The sequence below is a fragment of the Polypterus senegalus genome, chromosome 1 (assembly GCF_016835505.1).
Source record: "Polypterus senegalus isolate Bchr_013 chromosome 1, ASM1683550v1, whole genome shotgun sequence".
NCBI classification, from domain to species: Eukaryota; Metazoa; Chordata; class Cladistia; order Polypteriformes; family Polypteridae; genus Polypterus; species Polypterus senegalus.
Window position 1 is genome coordinate 318,298,833 of NC_053154.1, and position 20,090 is coordinate 318,318,922.

At 35.7% G+C, this 20,090-nt stretch overlaps 1 protein-coding gene across 16 annotated transcripts in view; it reads left to right on the top strand.

The window, feature by feature from the left end:
• The window catches only part of LOC120515605 (receptor-type tyrosine-protein phosphatase eta-like), a 210,608-nt gene that overhangs the window by 44,364 nt on the left and 146,154 nt on the right, over window positions 1-20,090 (top strand). For 11 of the 16 annotated variants that reach the window (XM_039736809.1, XM_039736788.1, XM_039736831.1 and 8 more), the window contains exons 3-9: window positions 2,904-3,164; window positions 4,605-4,865; window positions 6,621-6,881; window positions 9,200-9,460; window positions 13,453-13,713; window positions 16,188-16,448; window positions 17,853-18,113. In XM_039736809.1, the coding sequence (XP_039592743.1) occupies window positions 2,904-3,164; window positions 4,605-4,865; window positions 6,621-6,881; window positions 9,200-9,460; window positions 13,453-13,713; window positions 16,188-16,448; window positions 17,853-18,113 (1,827 nt within the window). The remainder of the gene's footprint in view (window positions 1-2,903; window positions 3,165-4,604; window positions 4,866-6,620; window positions 6,882-9,199; window positions 9,461-13,452; window positions 13,714-16,187; window positions 16,449-17,852; window positions 18,114-20,090) is intronic. The other 5 variants (XM_039736773.1, XM_039736740.1, XM_039736746.1 and 2 more) reach the window with 5 other exon arrangements.

The window sequence follows — 20,090 nt, forward strand, 5'->3', positions numbered from 1 at the left end:
CATGATAATACCCACTTTTACTATTTTTTCTTGACACTCTCAAATCGTATTTTCATATACGGAAGAAAAATTTCCACGCGCAATGGCGCTGCTAAAATGTAATATGTGGCAGAAAATTTTATTTTTCAAAATAAATCCTTAAGCACTGTGTTATAATAGGTTGTTGTCGCTGGTAACAAAGTACTTGGTTTACTTCATACAACTACTAACTATGGCGAATTAAACTACTAACTATGGTGACTGTTAAAGAAGTAAACTAAATATCATTCTACTGTATATTATTATTTAAGTGAGGAAAACACTAGAAAAACTAATACACCTAACTTCAAGAGTAACACATAACCACCAAGAAAATATTTAAGCTATTATGAAACAGCATCCTTATAACTGTGGACTCACTCCAGGCTATGAGATTCTTAAAAATCGCCAAAAGTTGTTTTGGTTCATTCGGCAAACAAAAATATTGTATCTAAAGTTTAAGTGTTGTAATAACTATGCTATATTAACAAATGGCTGCTGTGGGCTGGCACCCTGCCTGGGGTTTGTTTCCTGCCTTGCACCCTGTGTTGGCTGGGATTGGCTCCAGCTGACCCCCATGGCCCTGTAGGATATAGTGGGTTGGATAATGGATGGATGCATGGATATTAACAAATGGTAATTTATTAAAACCGAGATCACTTTAGCACAAAAATCACAACTTATTTGTTAATGAGGGCCGAATTGAACAAGTGTTCAAAAAATAAAACACACCCTGGTGTCTAACTTAATAAATAACCAAGCTTTCTACATAATAAAATAACTACTCGTATCAAACGTTACCATCCAAAGCTCACTCACCGAAAGATTTAAAAAAAAAAAAAATCTAGAACATTCGACTTCTAAACAGTGCACGTCATGTACAAGCATGCGCTGTGACCAATCATTTCCAACTGAAGGTAAATAACTGCAATATATCAGTATACGGTATGTTGCATATTTATCTTGAAGGTAGAAACGTCAATTGTACAGAATTTTCCTGCAAAAAATAATGAAATGTATTGTTTAAGATATACAGGTAATTATTAGTTAAACATAAGGTAATTTTCATTTTTTTCAGAAACGGTATTTTACTTTCACCATTCACAGTGTTTTTACTGTTAAATTTATAGACATTTTTTATAGTGTATCTTAATATCATTATTCAAATGTGAGATTGGTCTGTACGATGCACATTGTAATAAGTCCTTATTTTACTTAGTAACTAAAGCTTGACGAAAAGTTTGAGGTAGAATTTTATTGTCTCTAGCTTCTGTAAATGTTGCTAATAAAAGGGGAGCTAACTAAATTAAAAAAATTTATAAAATTCGGCAGGGTAGCCATCAGGGCCTCCTGCTTTCCCACTCTGAAGTGAGTTAATAGCATCTAGTTCATCCAGTTCCTCTACAGTGAGAGTATCTAGTTGTGGTATCTGTAATGCATCCAGAAATGCATTACGGTAAGTTCTGTCTTGGCTTCCTTAAACTTAGTAGAATATAAGGAGTTATAGTAGTCTCTAAATGTTTGCATTATATTTTTATGGTCAATGATTTTGTCTCCATCTGTGTTGGTAATTACTGGGATTGCATTGCGAACTTCCTGCTTGTGGATTTGCTGAGCTAAAATATTATTAGCTTTCTCTCCGTGTTCATAGTAATGATGTCTTGATTTAAACATGAGTTGTTCTGTTTCTTTAGTCACTTTAGTCAAGAGGTTGAGTTCTGAGTGCAGAGCCTGTCTTTTCCTATAAAGTGCTTCATCAAGACACCTGGAATGTTCTTGATCTATTCTGGTAATTTCACTGACTAGCTCTGAAACCTTCTTGATTTACAATATATTTTTGTGGGTAAGATATGAAATAATCTGTCCTCTTAAGAAAACATTCAGTTTCCCAGAGTGTTCCTGCAGAAACTTGTCTAAAAAAATCAGTTTGCTTTGATATAAATTCAGCACAGTTCTTATCTGCTAATAAAATTGAATTAAGATGGCATCTGTAAGATGAGTATGTGGGGCATAGTGATTTCAGCTCCATGATCAAAGAGGCATGTTCGGAGATAACAATAGCATCGTACTTACAAGACTTAATTGTAGGCCAAGAAATTATTGTCATAAAAAAATGTAGCAGTGAAGCACTGGTGAGTAGAAGGAATATGCTCTTGAACTTGGGTTTTGAAATCTTCAGGGGTCTGATAAGTTGTGATCAGTTACAAACTGTGTCATTGTTTTTACAGTGTTAGACGTCATAGCCCCTGTCCCATCTAGGTCTGGATTTAAACACAATTAAAGTCCCCAGGCATTATAATTTTATGAGTGTTCACATTGTGAATGGATGCAAATACGTTTTGGATGAAGTCCCTATCATCCACATTGGGTGCATTAACATTTATCAAAATCACTTTACAGTTAAATCGATTACCCATGACAATCACCTACCTACCTTCAGGATCAGATACTACATCTGTTTCTACAAGTGAGATTGTTCTATGTATAAAAATTCCCACAACTCTAGTTTTTTTTGTAAAGCTGGAAGAGAATATTTGGCCTAAACTGATCCTTGCTTAATAGGTTGGTCTCCTGTAATTATACTATTTTAGCGTTTAGACCTGTTAGGTGAGAGAATAATTTCTTTCTCTTTAATTTGTGATTCAGACCTAAAACATTCCAGATCACAAAGTTAAATGTTTTTCAACTTCTGCATTCTTTTCCTACATGTAGTCCTCTTTTTTTAAATACAATATGTAAATATAGAATTTTTTTTCCAGTATTAATTTTAGAAGTTAAGATGAGACTGTTGACTAATATAAAAATTACGTTTTGTAAAATAGTTTGTAAATTTCATTCACAGTTTCTCTTGAAATAATACATAATCTTCTTAATCGAATTTCCAGAGCCTGGCCCAGTTACTTCACCTACTGTTACCGGTGTGACAACAACTTCTATATTTCTCTGCTGGGGTGCACCACTTGGAGGAAATGTTTCTTATGGAGTTAATTTTTCAATCAGTGGACAAGCCCAGCAACTTCTAATCAATCAAACTTGCATTAATGTGACCAACCTGAACTCTGCAACATCCTATTCCTTCACTGTTTTTGCAGTTGCTGGAGATAATACAACAGTTAGTGATCCTACAACCATCACAGGATTTACAAGTGAGTGAATATAATTTGTCTACATGATTTTGAAATAATGTTTTGGAATTGACTCTGTTTACTAGCAGGTACCGCTCTCAGATTATGTTTTTGGAATTTTATAATTAAGCAAAGTGGAAGTCTACTGTATGGTTCATTTTCTTGCCGTGAACAAAGCAGCTTTGGAGACGGCTGTTATTTATTTTATTTCCCTTTAGTTGTTATTCACAGCTGCATTGGTATTTTATATATTTTCCTGGAAAAAACTTAAATCAGTATGCATCAGTGTACAGTTTTAAACATCATATAATCTAAATTTGACAGTCCTGTTTTTATTTTGCAAGCAAATTTTAAAAGTAATAAATAATTACTGTTTTGCCACGATGCAATATTCATTTTGGTATAAACGCTACCAATTTGGAGTGATCACGTCAGCCATTGACATAGCAATGTCTTCTGGAGTCATATAGAAATTTGCAACTTGTGATGTCAGCAGGACAACCACATTATGTGCACATTCTTGATGTTTCAGAGTTTCGAAAACAACCATTTTGTTGGGCCATTCTAATTTTTCTTAAAACGACTTCTTGCTTTTCGAATTACTTTGTTTCATTTGATATTTGATATTGCCTTACATTTTGGAATTGACAAATGATCTGTTCACTTTCTGTGATGACAGCCTCTCCATAAACTACCCTCCATGTTATGATCGCTTAATCCCTTTCATTTAAAATGTTGCCAATTCATTCTGAGCCAAAATACCATCTCAGGTTACAAAATGTGTGATTCTAAGATGGAATTTTTATTTACTGAAACAGAGGTAATTTATTCATAGCAACAGACTCTGAAGTAGCAAGTGGCTGAAATGATTTCTGATCTTTCCAATTGAATATTTGACTTAATAATGTCTCTGTCCAGAGATATAATAGGGTTTAAAGATTTACAGTTTTAGGGAACTAAGTAGAGAAGGGAAGCATTTAAGTACTGTATTGGGAATGTGGCTTTGAATAAGCAATCTTTATTTGGAATTTATTCATTATAGATATCTATCTATCTATCTATCTATCTATCTATCTATCTATCTATCTATCTATCTATCTATCTATCTATCTATCTATCTATCTATCTATCTATCTATCTATCTGCATTAATTGCTTTAACAGCTGTAGGATATTTTATTAGCTCCGATATCCTTTATCAGCTTTAAATGTAAAAATCACCTCTCTTGTTTAGTCTGTGTGTACTGCAAATTGCAAGGATTCTTTGCGTGGGGTACTGCAATGTTTCTCAGCACCGCTTGTCGTTAAGGTCAGTGCACTACGTTACGAAGCTGTTATGTTTTTTGTTGTATACTTTCTGATTCCACAGGTTATTTGCAGCATTACTTGACGGAAAAGACATATGTCTTAGTTAAGTCATAAACTTTGAAAATAATATTTTATTTTGTATTTGAATTTCCAGAGCCTGGCCCAGTTACTTTACCTTCTATTACCAATGTGACAACAACTTCAATATTTCTCTGCTGGGGTGCACCACTTGGAGGAAGTGTTTCTTATGGAGTTAATTTTTCAAACAGTGGACAAACCCAGCAACTTCTAACGAATCAAATTTGCATTAATGTCACCAGCCTGAACTCTGCAACATCCTATTCCTTCACTGTTTTTGCAGTTGCTGGAGATAATACAACAGTTAGTGATCCTACAACCATCACAGGATTTACAAGTGAGTGAATATAATTTGTCTACATGATTTTGAAATAATGTTTTGGAATTGAATCTGTGTACTAGCAGGTACCACTCTCAGATGATGCTTTTGACATTTTAGAATTGAGCAAAGTGGAAGTCTACTGTGTGGTTGATTTTTTGCTGTGAACAAATCAGCTTTAGAAACGGCTGTTTTTTCATTTATTTCCCTTTGGGTGTTATTCACAACTGTATTACTGTTTTGTATATTTTCCTGGAAAAACTTAAATTAGTATGCATTAGTGTACAGTTTTAAACATCATATAATCTAAATTTGACAATCCTGTTTTTATTTTACAAGCAAATTTAAAAAGTATTTGTTTTATCTTAGTAGAGTAATATATATATACTGTATTGCTGTACTTTCCCCTATTGTATTATTAATATGTAGCCTTAGAATGTCTAATCCCTTGGCATTTTAGAATTGAGCAAAATGTAAGTCTACTGTATGGTTTGTTTTCTTGACCTGAACAAAGCAGCTTTGGAGACGGCTGTTATTTAATTTATTTCCCTTTAGTTGTTATGAGTAACTGTCTTAGTTTTTTGTAGGTTTTCCTGTAAAATTTTCAATTACTATGCATCAGTGTACGGTTTTGAACATCACAGAATCCAAATATGACATTACTTTTTTATTTTATATTGAATTATGTAAGTAGAAAATAATGACTGTTTTATCACAATGCCATATTGGTTTTGTTACAGACACCGCCATTTTTGGAGAGATCACGTCAGCAGTTGAGTCACACAGGAATTTGCAACTTGTGATGTCACCAGGGCAACCACATAATGCACACATTCTTGATGTTTCAGAGTTTTGGATACAAACTTTGTGTTGTGCCAATCAAATTTTTCTTAAAAAGACTTTCTGGTGTTCACATTACTTTGTTATATTTGATATTTGATATTGCTTTACATTTTGAAATTGACAAATAATCTCTTGACTTACTGTCATAGCAACCCCTCCATAAGCTACCCTTTATGTTATGATCGCTTAATCTCTTTCATTAAAAATGTTGCCAACTCGTTCTGAGCCATTACACAATCTCAGGTTACAAAATGTGTGATTCTAAGATGGAATTTTTATTTACTGAAACAGAGGTAATTTATTCATAGCAACAGACTCTGAAGTAGCAAATGGCTGAAATAATTTCTGATCTTTGCCATTGAGTATTTGACGTAATAATATCTCTGTCCAGAAATATAACAAGGCTTAAAGAAACACAGTTTTAGGGATCTCAGCAAAGAAGGGAAGCCCTTTTAAAATTGGGAATGTGACTTAGAATAATCCATCTTTATTTGGAATGTATTTATGGTAGAAATCTATCTATCTATCTATCTATCTATCTATCTATCTATCTATCTATCTATCTATCTATCTATCTATCTATCTATCTATCTATCTATATGCCTTCATTAATTGCCATAACAGCTGCAGGAAATTTTATTAGCTCCGATATCCTTCATCAGCTATAAATGTAAAAAGTACGTCTCAATTTTAGTCCTTGTGTACTGCTAATTGCAGGGATTCATTGGGGGGTACAGCAATATTTCTCAACGTCACGTCTCATTAAGCTCAGAGCACTAAATTATGAATCTCTTATATTTTTTGTTCTATACTCACTGGTTCTATACTCACAGGTTATTGTGGGCGTTGCTTGGCTGAAAAAAAAAACATATTTCTTATTTAAGCCTTAAAATTTGAAAATAATATTTTATTTTTTATTTGAATTTCCAGAGCCTGGCCCAGTTACTTCACCTACTGTTACCAGTGTGACAACAACTTCTATATTTCTGTGCTGGGTTGCACCACTTGGAGGAAATGTTTCTTATGGAGTTAATTTTTCAATCAGTGGACAAGCCCAGCAACTTCTAACCAATCAAACTTGCATTAATGTGACCAACCTGAACTCTGCAACATCCTATTCCTTCACTGTTTTTGCTGTTGCTGGAGATAATACAACAGTTAGTGATTCTACAACCATCACAGCATTTACAAGTGAGTGAATATAATTTGTCTAATTTGCTTTGCCTAAATTATAAATAAAGACATACAAAACATTTATCAAGTTATATGAAAAATCTTACATCACAACAGTATTAAATAATTAGTTTTGCCACGATGCAATATTTATTTTGCTACAAATGCTACCAATTTTGGAGTGATCACGTTAGCGATTGACATAGCAATGTGTTTCAGAGTCACACAGGAATGTGCAACTTGTGATGTCAACAGGACGACCATATAATGCGCACATTCTTTTCATTTTAGAGTTTTGGATACAAAATCTTGGTGTGTGATTAAAAGTCCTCTACTGTTATTTTAAAGAATAGTTCAGGTATGAATTTCACTGGGTTTGGACTTTCACGATTCTCACGCAGAACTTCGATTCTAATATTATTCCTTCTACATCCTTCTTCCAGTGTAGCAAGTCTGTGTCCAAGTATTTTGTATTTGGAATTTGCAGCCGTTTTGTTTCTGTCAGTGGTATTTCAATTCGAGTCATGAACGTTTGCTCAACATCTTCCAACTGAGCGCTATGTGCTCTCAGTTTATTCTCAAACTTAGACGCATTTTCCTGAAATTGTTCCTTCAACTTTTTCTAGCATATCTTTGAAAGCTGCCTGAAAGCGATTATTTACACTTTTCTCCTGGTGTTTAATATCCTGCAGCAGCTTCTCATTTGTATCATGTATGTCCTTTATTTCTTTCCTTATATCATTTATATCACTTTTCCTTACATAATTCATTTCCTTCCTTGTTTCATTTATTTTTTTCTTTATCACTTTGTTGAGCTCCTTTATGTCAGTGGCCATTTGCGGTGATCATTACTTTCAGTTCAGACAGATCATTTCGGTCTTCTTGCTCCGTGAGTGAAGTGGCAAGCCCGGTTAAAGTCAATGCTACCGGCTCGCAAGGAGTAGATGACAATGCAGAATGCAAGGCCATTTTCAGTTTCAGTGAATCTTCTGGAATTGATGAGCTATTGTGACCTGAATCACTTGCACATTCGCTTCCACTTTCACTCTTGGCTGGAGGCGATGCAGCGATGTCATGTCCTTGAAAATCTGTGCTTACACCGATGTGTTACAAGGTCAGTTTCTGAAAGGCCATTCCTTGAACTTAGACTTGATGCCTATCTAGGCTTGGATGAAGCTTTAGCTTTCTTTTCCTTTTCTTTCTGAGCCCCTCTTCTGCCACTTATTTTTTGTATATGCTTGCATATACTGTAACAGACCCTCCTTGTGTTGTGTAAATACAGGATACCCCGGGATGATAAAATATAAGAGAAAAAAAAATACCATTTCTAACAGAGTTCTGCTTCAGATGTCCATCTCCAGTAACGGACGACACCAATTTCTATTTTGTCAAATATTTTATTACCATGAAATGATATCTGATAATTGTAATACAATATTTGACGAAATAGTACAGGGGGTCCTTGGGTTACAACTTCTCAAAATACAATGTTTCGAGTTTACAACGTTCACTCCCATAAAAGCTTTAAAAAAATTGAGACATGAGAAGGAATAAAGGTAAGGATTTTTTTTACACTAATTTTTTCTGTTACTACAATACAGTGAACAGTACAGTATATTTATGTCCTTTTCCTTTTTCTGTGGCTTAGTTGTGTTTTTATGTTCTAGATTATGATGTTGCAAATGTGTTAAGATAGGTAAGTGACCTTGGCTAGGGTGTTTTTCGACTTACAGCAAAATTCGGGTTACATCACTGTTGTAGGAACGGAACTGTGTCTTAACCCAAGGACCCCCTGTATAAGTGTCCAGAGATATAATTGGTTTTAAAGAAACACATAGTTTTAGTGAACTAAGCAGAGAAGGGAAGCCTTTTAAGTATTGGGAACATGGCTTTGAATAATTAGTATTTATTTGGAATTCATTTATGGTACAGTATCTATCTATCTATCTATCTATCTATCTATCTATCTATCTATCTATCTATCTATCTATCTATCTATCTATCTATGTGGCTGCATTAATTACTTCAAAAGCCGCAGAAAATTTTATTTGCTCCTGTCTCCTGCGTCAGCTAAAGATGTACTAATGACTTATCAACTTCAGTTTGTGTGTACTGCAATGGCAGGGACCCAAATGGGGGCTGTTGGTGTACTGCAATATGTCTCTGCACCACTTGTCGTTAAGGTCAGTGCACTAGATTACGAATCTGTTATGTTTTTTGTTTTATACACACTGATTCCACAGGTTATTATAGGCATTGCTTGGCTGAAAAAACATATGTCTTATTTCAATCATACAATTTAAAAATAATATTTTATTTTTTGTTTGAATTGATAGAGCCTGGCCCAGTTACTTCACTTACTGTTACCAATGTGACAACAACTTCTATATTTCTGTGCTGGGTTGAACCACTTGGAGGAAGTTTTTCCTACAGAGTTCATTTTTCAATCAGTGGACAAACCCAACAACTTCTTACCATTCGAACTTGCATTAATGTCAACAGCCTGAACTCTGCAACATCCTATTCCTTCACTGTTTTTGCAGTTGCTGGAGATTTTACAACAGTTAGTGATCCTGCAACCATCACAGGATTTACAAGTGAGTGAATATAATATGTTAACATCATGGTAAAGTAATTTTTTGGAATTGGGTCTGTGTACTAGCAGGTTTTACTTGTAGAAGGCGCTTTTTGGATTTTTGAATTGAACAACACCTAAATCTACTGTTAGATAGGTTTACTTACCGTGCCAGTTCATAATTAGTTTATTTATTTCTTTCATCTGTCATACTTTTGAGAAACAAATTTTGAGGAGACATTTGTGAAGCTTTGATATTCCTTTTTTCAGGTACCACAATACTATCTAATCCAAAGTTATTTGCCTTCTTTTCCCCCCAGTGCCCTTGAAATAAAAATAAATGGCTTTGGAAATGTAAAATTCTATGGAGGATTGTTACGAAAGTAAAATGAGTACAAGTTGTCCTTGAGTGTCTTTTTCTTGTTTCAAAGTGCTTTTGCTCCTTTTCCTCAAATGTGATATTTTTTCATTTTCATCAGAATTTTGTGTTATATTTATATATTTTCAATTAAGAATTTCTTTTATTCCAAAATTTTCACTAATAGAGTTTGATGTATTTTTTGTTTCCTTAATGCATGTTATGTTATTTCCAGTAATCGTTTTTGAATGTTGTTCACTACCTGGATGGAAAAATTCTAACAATTTAATATCATCTTTAATTTGAGCGATTTCAACACTTTTGACATTAGAAAGCTTTCTCTGACCCTTACTGAACAGATGTAGTTTCTCTTCTGTACATTTCTTAGTAAGATTTTTCTCTTAATGATTCAGTTTGTTAGTCTTGACGATTCAAATGCTCCTGTGTTTTTAATGATCTGCCACTGAAATAGTCTTATTGTAATAAATTGTAAAGCGAGAAACTAAAATTTCATAGTTTGCTTGAAAATAGGTTTGAAATTTTGTAATCAATCAGTTGTATTTTTCCTCCTTGTATCAATGAGTTACTTTGGAAAGACTGAAGTTTAGTAGTTTGCTTGGAGAAAGTAAATGTGGAAATTGCTTTTCATTGATAACTTTGGCTGAGATCTTTGAGTAAATTAATAATTTCTTTTTTGAAAACATTTTGTAAACTTCATCCACCTTCCATATTGAAACCATAGGCTTTTAAAATAATCTAATCTTCTTATTTGAATTTACAGAACCTGGCTCAGTCACTTCTCCTACTGATAACAATGTGACAACAGCATCCATGTTTTTTGCTTGTTTGCACCACTAGGTATAAATGTCAGTTACAGAGTCAATTTTTCAAATAGTGGGCAAAGTAAACAACTTGTTAACAAAACACATGTATTGATGCGACAGACCTGAACTCTGCAACATCCTAATCATTCATTGTTTTAGCAGTTGCTGGAGATTATCTACCAGTTAGCGATTCTGCCACCATCATGGCATTTACATGTTCGTGAATATGATGTGTTGACATTATGTAGGAGTAAAGTTTGGGTCTGACTGCCAGGATTGGGTCTGTGTAACAGCAGCTATCTCTTTCAGAAAGTGTGTTGTGTATTTTAGAATTGAGCAAAGTGGAAGTGTAGTATATTGTAGAGTAACTTTAATTGGCATACACAAACCGTCAGTTGACTTGCAATTATTTGACTAATTAATGTCGACATGTTGACTTTATTCTCAACATTTCCACTTTTATCTCAACGCTTATGTTGAGATTGATGTCGACATGTTGACTTATTCTCGTAGTCGTAGAACATCGTAAGCTTCATCTTAAAATCAATGTTTAATTTACTAGATTTTCTCAAACCCTGTCATAATTAATGTAGCACATTAAATGCTTTATATCAAGTGTCGTATATCTTCGTAAACTGAGTTCCTCTTGTACTGAGAGGAGCTGCAAGCAGCGATCGGCACACAGAATACATTCACTTCATGAATTACTTCTTTCTGAACGTTTAGAATGCTATAATAAATACTTAATATCAGTTTCATGATTAAATGCATTAAAGTATGTATTAAACACGTGGGGGAACGGTGGTATGGCAGTAGTGCTGCTGCCTTGCATTGTGGGGTCTCCAGCTATACGTTCAGTGTAGGGAACGTTTTATGGCAGGTGTGACGAGGCTCCAAAAAGTTAGATGTATGAATGGGCATTGTACTAGTTTAACTGAAATATTGTATAACTGTTGGTCAGAAATACAAACAGAGAATTCAAAGGATGATTTTCTGAGCAGGATTTCCTTATTGCAGGCATACTGTCTCTAACAAACGTACCAAACACCACACATTTAACACCACACATTTAACATCTTTGTGAAAGTAAACTAGCTATAAACTTAGGACCTGGACTGTTTGGAACGTTGAAGGCACTCATCCCTGCAAGCGTCGTTCGCTAGGCAGGAACAATTCCTGAACATCGCTCATCACAGGGTGAATATGAGCACAAACATATATTGAGGTCAATATGGCAGAACAAAACCCCACATCCTACATGCCTTTGAAAGGAAATGGATAAACGTCGAATAAATCCACCAGAAAAACATGCAAACTACAGGCAGGGAATACCTGGGAACCCCTTGCTGCAGGGCAAAAGTGCAACCTCTATGCTCCCACATGTTTAATACATGCTTTAATGCATTTCATAATGAAAATGATTTATGAGTATTTATCTTAGCATTCTAAATGTTCAGAGAGCATGAAATGAATGTATTAGATGTGGCAATCACTGCCAGCGGCTCCTCTCAGTGCAAGGGGAAGTTAGTTTAAGGAGCACATAGCAATTAACATGGATCAGAGAACACTTCGTACAACGCGTTTAACGTTCCACTTTAGTTATGACAGGGTTTGAGAAAATCTAGTAAATTAAACATTGATTTTAACATGAAGTATATGATGTTCTCCTTTAATGACAAAATAAACTTCAAGAATAAAGTCAACATGTTGACTCAAATCTCAACGTATGCGTCAATATTAAAGTGGAAATGTCAAGAGTAAAGTCGTAGTAGTAGGAGTAACCGGAGTGCTTAAGCTCCTCGGTGTTGAGACGGTCATAGTCAACAGCATCTTCTACTGAGAGGTCGTAGCATGCCCACTGGGGCCAGGATATCGCCCCATTCTTCTTCATTTAAAAATAACAAAATAAGTGTCCACATCGTCTGCGTCAGTAACAGGGGTCAGTACCTGGGACGGAGTCCGGCATTGGTCCTGACGGATAGTAAGATGGGCATCGACATGGGCTTCTGACTCCTCTAGCCATAGTTGTAGACGTTGGAGCTCTACTGCCATGTTCATAAGAACAACATTCAGGTCCTGCTCATCTACCATATCGAAACTGGATCCTGCCAACTATGCCAACTGTACAAAGACATGGACAAGATATGAAGGTTTGGGGGATATAACTTTCGCTACATAGAAAATAGCGATCGTTTGTGCAAAGTCACCTCATAGGTCAGAGTCCAAATCAAGACTACTCCAGGGAAGAACTGCTGGTTCTTTTATAGTGCTGGTGGGGAAGGAAGAGGCAGACCATCTAACGAGGAGGAAATTACATCATCGGGGTGTAATATGTAGCTGGAAGGAAGTGGGTTAGATTTTATTTGTTACTGCAAGGAAGGAGAGAAAGTTTTAGTGTACATGATTAACCCTGAATTTCAGTGGTTCAGAATTAACCACACCCTGTTGCTGCCTCCTATGCAGGCATGCGTGACACTACTATCTATCTATCTATCTATCTATCTATCTATCTATCTGCATTAATTACTTCAACAGCCACAGAAAATTGTTTTAGCTCCTTTCTTGTATGTCAGCTAAAAATGTAAAAATTACCTGTCAGCTTTATTCCGTATGTACTGTTTGCAGTGATCCAATGTTTTTTGGGGGTCCTGCAATATGTCTCAGCACAACATATTAAGGTCAGCGTACTACATTACGAAGCTGTTATGTTTTTTTGTTGTACATTTACTGATTCCACAGGTTATTGTGGACATTGCTTGGTGGAAATAACATATGTCTTATTTAAGTCATAACATTTGAAAATAATATTTTATTTTTTCTTTGAATTTCCAGGGCCTGGCCCAGTTACTTCACTTACTGTTACCAATGTGACAACAACTTCTATATTTCTGTGCTGGGTTGCACCACTTGGAGGAAATGTTTCCTATGGAGTTAATTTTTTAAACAGTGGACAAACGCAGCAACTTGTAACCAATCAAACTTGCATTAATGTCACCAACCTGAACTCTGCAACATCCTATTCCTTCACTGTTTTTGCTGTTGTTGGAGATAATACAACAGTTAGCGATTCTGCAACCATCATAGCATTTACAAGTGAGTGAATATAATTTGTCTACTTGATTTTGAAATAATGTTTTGGAATTTAATCTGTTTACTAGCAGGTACCACTTTCAGATGATGCTTTTAGCATTTTAGATTTGAGCAAAGTGGAAGTCTACTGTATGGCTGTTTTTTTTGCCATAAACAAACCAGCACTGGAGATGGCAGTTATTTGATTTATTTCTCTTTAGTTGTTATGAATAACTGCCTTAGGTTTTTGTAGGTTTTACTGTAACATTTTCAATTACTATGCACCAGTGCGCACATTCTTTACGTTTCAGAGTTTTGGATACAAACTTTGTGTTGTGCCAATCTATGCATCCATCCATCCAAAAGACTTCCTTGTGTTCAAACTACTTTGTTTTTTGACATTTGATATCACCTTACATTTTGAAACTGACAAATGATCTGTTCACTTTCTGTTGTAACAACCCCTCCATAAACAGCTCTGTATGTTATGATCACTTAATCCCTTTCATTGAAAATAATGCACACTTGTTCTGAGCCAGTACACAATCTCAGGTTACAGAAAATGTGTGATTCTAAGATGGAATTTTTATTTACTGAAATAGAAGTAATTAATTCAGAGTAACATAGTTTGAAATAGCAAGTGGCTGAAATGATTTCTGATCTATGCAATAGAATATTTGACATAATAATATCTCAGTACTGAGATATAATTGGGTTTAAAGAAGCACAGTTTTAGGGAACTTAGCAGAGAAGGGAAGCCCTTTTAATTGTGGCATGGTAGCTTTCATTAAGCAATCTTTATTTGGAATCTATTTATGGTAGAAATCTATCTATCTATCTATGTGCCTTAATTAATTGCTTCAGCAGCTGTAGGAAATTTTATTACCGTGTTTCCCCAAAAATAAGACCTACTCTGAAAATAAGCCTTAACATGATTTTCAGGCTGCTCTGTAATATAAGCCATAGTCAAGAGTGTCAGCTGAAAAGTAAGGCGCCCAAGGCCAGGTTTATGCGTCATGTGATGCAATGCGTGTGCCCGAAACATCCATTAAATTCCGAGGACACCTTGCCACAATATCTCTGAAAAGGATGTTTAATGATTACACTCATCAATTTGGAGAAGAGCCCATTCCAGCAGCATCGGCGCGAGACAGAAACAAAATCCCTAGACAGGGCATCAGCTCATCTCAAGGTGAACACAAGCACAGAAATACACTAACGTCATTGTAGCTTCACCAAATCCCCAATCCTTCATGTCTTTGGATGGAAAACTGAGCACATTGTGCAAATTCACCAGAAAAACATGCAAACTCCAGGCATGGATCACAAGGGACGTGACTTCCTGCGAGACAGCAGTGCTCTCACTCTACCACTGTGCCACCTAATTTGTGTAACTGTTAACAGTATTCATTATTTAAACAAAGTTAACGACTTATCTGTAAAATGTAACATATATACTTTAATGCATTTCATCATGAAAGTGATATCAAGTATAAATCTAAGCATTCTAAATGTGCAGAGAGCCGGAAAATCATAAAGTTAATGTGTCCTGTGTGGCGATCTATTGCTGCTTGCCGCTGCTGTCAGGTTAGGAGGAAGCCCCAAAAGCGCGTAGCGATTAACAACCTGGTCGGTTTTAAGATGCTGTTTACGACGGTCTCCTTTAATGATAAAGTAAACTACGAGGTTAAAGTGGAAAAATCGAGTTTAAAGTCAAAATTTCCATTTTACAACATCATAAAATAGACATTTTCATTATCTCCTTATTTTTGTTTCTCTGTGGCTCAAATACGCTACCGTACATTCTGATGGTATTGTGAAGGTGTGAAAAAAAAGGCAGTGCAGAAGATGGTATGTGAGACTTTTAAAATGTATCTTGTCATGACTTTAGGGAATATGCGATATTTGAATATTAAAGCAACATGAATACATTTATATGCAAGCATTTTGCTTCACCACATCGAACCATTCATCAAACATCGAAGCACGTTCATCGATCCTGGAGGATCCTAAAAGCGGCTGGAGTAGCAAGAAATTCAGGCTGGAATTCAGCGTTTGAATGTGGAGAGTTATGATGATATTCCAGATGAAGATGACATGACTGTACATTGTTGTACATGAATAAATATAAGATATCCCCTGGAAATAAGCCCTAGTGCATCTTTTGGAGCAAAAATGTATATCACACCCAGTCTTATTTTCGGAGAAACAGTGTAGTTCCTCTCTCCTTTGTCAGCTAAGAATGTAAAAATTAACTGTCAACTTTAGTCTATGTGTACTAAAAATTGCAAAGAACCAATTAGTGCCTATGGGGGGTTGTAGTGGAATTTCTTTCAGCACCACTTGTTATTACGATCAAGGCACTACATTATGAATCGGTTATGTTTTTTGTTGTATACTCACTGATTCCACAATTTATTGTGGGCATTCCTTGCCTGAAAAAACATATAAGTCATACAATTTTAACATAATATTTTATTTTTTATTTGAATTTCCAGAGCCTGGCCCAGTTACTTCACTTACTTTTACCAATGTGACAACAACTTCTGTATTTCTGTGCTGGGTTGCACCACTTGGAGGAAATGTTTCCTATGGAGTTAATTTTTCAAACAGTGGACAAATACAGCAACTTGTAACCAATCGCACTTGCATTAATGTCACCAACCTGAACTCTGCAACATCCTATTCATTTACTGTTTTTGCTGTTGCTGGAGATAATACAACAATTAGTGATTCTGCAAGCATCACAGCATTTACAAGTGAGACAATATAATTTGTCTACATGATTTTGTAAAAATGTTTTTGAATTGGGTCTGTTTACTAGCAGGTACCGCTTTCAGATGATGCTTTTGGCATTTTTAAATTTATCAAAGTGCAAGTCTACTGTATGGTTGTTTTGCTTCCCATGGAGTATTGGAGACGGCTGTTATTTGATTTATTTCCCTTTAGTTGTTATTCAAAATTCCATAATTTTTTTTTTATATTTTCTTTTGAAAAAATTAATATGCATTAGTGTACGGGTTTAAACGTCATGGAATCTAAATATGACAATTCCTTTTTATTTAACAGCAAATTTAAAAAGTATGAAATAATTACTATTTTGCTCTAATGCTGTACTCATTTTGTAACAAACGCTACCAAGTTTGGAGTGATCACCACAACCATTAACATAGCAATGTATTGCGGAGTCATACAGGAATTTGCAACTTGTGATGTCACCAGGGTGACCACATAATGCGCACATTCTTGAAGTTTCGGATACAAACTTTGTATTGTGCAAATCTAATTTTTCTTAAAAAAACATTGTGCTATTCAAATTACTTTATTTCTTTTGACATTTGATATCACCTTACATTTTGAAATTGACAAATAGTCTGTTCACTTTCTGTGGTAACATCCCCTCCATAAACTACCCTCCATGTAATGATTGCTTAATCCCTTTCATTAAAAATATTTCTAACTCGTTCTGAGCCAGTACACAATCTCTGGTTACAAAATGTGTGATTTTAAGATGGAGTTTTTATTTACTGAAATAGAGGTAATTGATTCAGAGTAACATAGTCTGAAATAGCATGTGTCTAAAATGATTTCTGATCTATGCAATGGAGTATGTGATGTAATAATATCTCTGTCGAGAAATATAATAGGGTTTAAAGAAGCACAGTTTTAGGAAACTAAGCAGAGAAGGGAAGCCCTTTTAATTTTGGCAATGTGGCTTTGAATAAGCAATCTTTATTTGGAATGTATTTATGGTAGACATCTATCTATCTATCTATCTATCTATCTATCTATCTATCTATCTATCTATCTATCTATCTATCTATCTATGTGCCTGCATTAATTACTTCAACAGCCAGAAGAAAATTTTATTAGCTCCTCTCTCGTACGTCAGCAAAAATGTTAAAATTACCTTTCAGCTTCAGTCCGTATGTACTGCTATTTGCCGGGATTCAATGTTTTTGGTAGATGCTGCAATATGTCTCAGCACGACATGTCATTAAGATCAGGACACTACATTACGAAGCTGTTATGTTTTTTGTTTTATACTCACTGATTCTGCAGGTTATTATGGGCATTGCTTGGTAGAAAAAACATATATATGTATATGTCTTATTTAAGTCATAACATTTGAAAATAATATATTTTTTTTTTCAAATTTCCAGGGCCTGGCCCAGTTACTTCACCTATTGTTACCAATGTGACAACAACTTCTGTATTTCTGTGCTGGGTTGCACCACTTGAAGGAAATGTTTTCTATGGAGTAAATTTTTCAAACAGTGGACAAACACAGCAACTTGTAACCAATCGCACTTGCATTAATGTCACCAACCTGAACTCTGCAACATCCTATTCATTCACTGTTTTTGCTGTTGCTGGAGATAATACAACAATTAGTGATTCTGCAACCATCACAGCATTTACAAGTGAGTGAATATAATTTGTGTACATGATTTTGAAATAGTGTTTTGGAATTTAATCTGTGTACTAGCAGGTACCACTCTCAGATGATGCTTTTGGCATTTTTAAATTTATCAAAGTGCAATTTAGAATTGAGCAAAGTGGAAGTCTAGTATATGGCTGGTTTTTTTTGCCATAAACAAACCAGCATTGAAGACAGCTGTTATTTGATTTATTTCCCTTTAGTTGTTATGACTAACTGCCTTAGGATTTTGTAGGTTTTCCTGTAAAATGTTCAATTTCTATGCACCAATGTATAGTTTTAAACATCATGAATCCAAATATGACATTACTTTTTATTTAATATTAAATTAAGTAAGTAGAAAATAATGTCTGTTTTGCCACAATACCATATTAGTTTTGTTACAGGCACCACCATTTTTGGAGAGATCACGTCAGTCGTTGAGTCACACAGCAATTTGCAACTTTCGATGTCACCAAGGCGACCACATAATGCGCACATTCTTTACTTGTCAGAGTTTTAGATACAAACTTTGCATTGTGCCAATCTATGCATCCATCCATCCAAAAGTTATAAAATGTGTTAAATGTGCTTCCCATTGTGTTGGATTGTCAATGCAACCCTCTTCTCCCACTCTTCACACACTGATAGCAACACCGCAGGAGAAATGCTAGCAAAGGCTTCCAGTATCCGTAGTTTCAGGTGCTGCACATCTCGTATCTTCACAGCATAGACAATTGCCTTCAGATGACCCCAAAGATAAAAGTCTAAGGGGGTCAGATCGGGAGACCTTGGGGGCCATTCAACTGGCCCACGACGACCAATCCACTTTCCAGGAAACTGTTCATCTAGGAATGCTCGGACCTGACACCCATGATGTGGTGGTGCACCATCTTGCTGGAAAAACTCAGGGAATGTGCCAGCTTCAGTGCATAAAGAGGGAAACACATTATCATGTAGCAATTTCGCATATCCAGTGGCCTTGAGGTTTCCATTGATGAAGAATGGCCCCACTATCTTTGTACCCCATATACCACACCATACCATCAATTTTTTTGTTCCAACAGTCTTGGAGGGATCTATCCAATGTGAGTTAGTGTCAGACCAATAGCGGTGGTTTTGTTTGTTAACTTCACCATTCACATAAAAGTTTGCCTCATCACTGAACAAAATCTTCTGCGTAAACTGAGGGTCCTGTTCCAATTTTTGTTTTGCCCATTCTGCAAATTCAGTGCGCCGATCTGGGTCATCCTCGTTGAGATGCTGCAGTAGCTGGAGTTTGTAAGGGTGCCATTTGTGAGTAGCTAATATCCGCCGAAGGGATGTTCGACTAATGCCACTCTCCAGTGACATGCGGCCAGTGCTACGCTGTGGGCTCTTGCTGAATGAAGCTAGGACAGCCACTGATGTTTCTTCATTAGTGACAGTTTTCACGCGTCCACATTTTGGCAAATCCAACACTGAACCAGTTTCACGAAACTTAGCAAGCAGTTTGCTAACTGTAGCATGGGAAATGGGTGGTCTCGTAGGGTGTCTTGCATTGAAATCTGCTGCAATGACCCGGTTACTGTGTTCACCAGACATCAACACAATTTCTATCCGCTCCTCACGTGTTAACCTGTGCGACAAGTCAATGGCTGTAAACAAAGAGAAACTTGTAAATAACTCATGAAAGAATAAAGTTATGTTAAAACCAAGCACACCATTGTTTTTCTTGTGAAATTCCCAATAAGTTTGATGTGTCACATGACCCTCTTCCTATTAAAAAAACAAAAGTTGGATCCAAAATGGCCTACTTCCAAATGGCCACCATGGTCACGACCCATCTTGAAAAGTTTCCCCCCCTCACATATACTAATGTGCCACAAACAGGAAGTTAATTTCACCAACCATTCCCATTTTATTAAGGTGTATCCATATAAATGGCCTAATAAAAGGCAAAGCCCTCACTGACTGACTGACTCACTGACTGATTGACTGA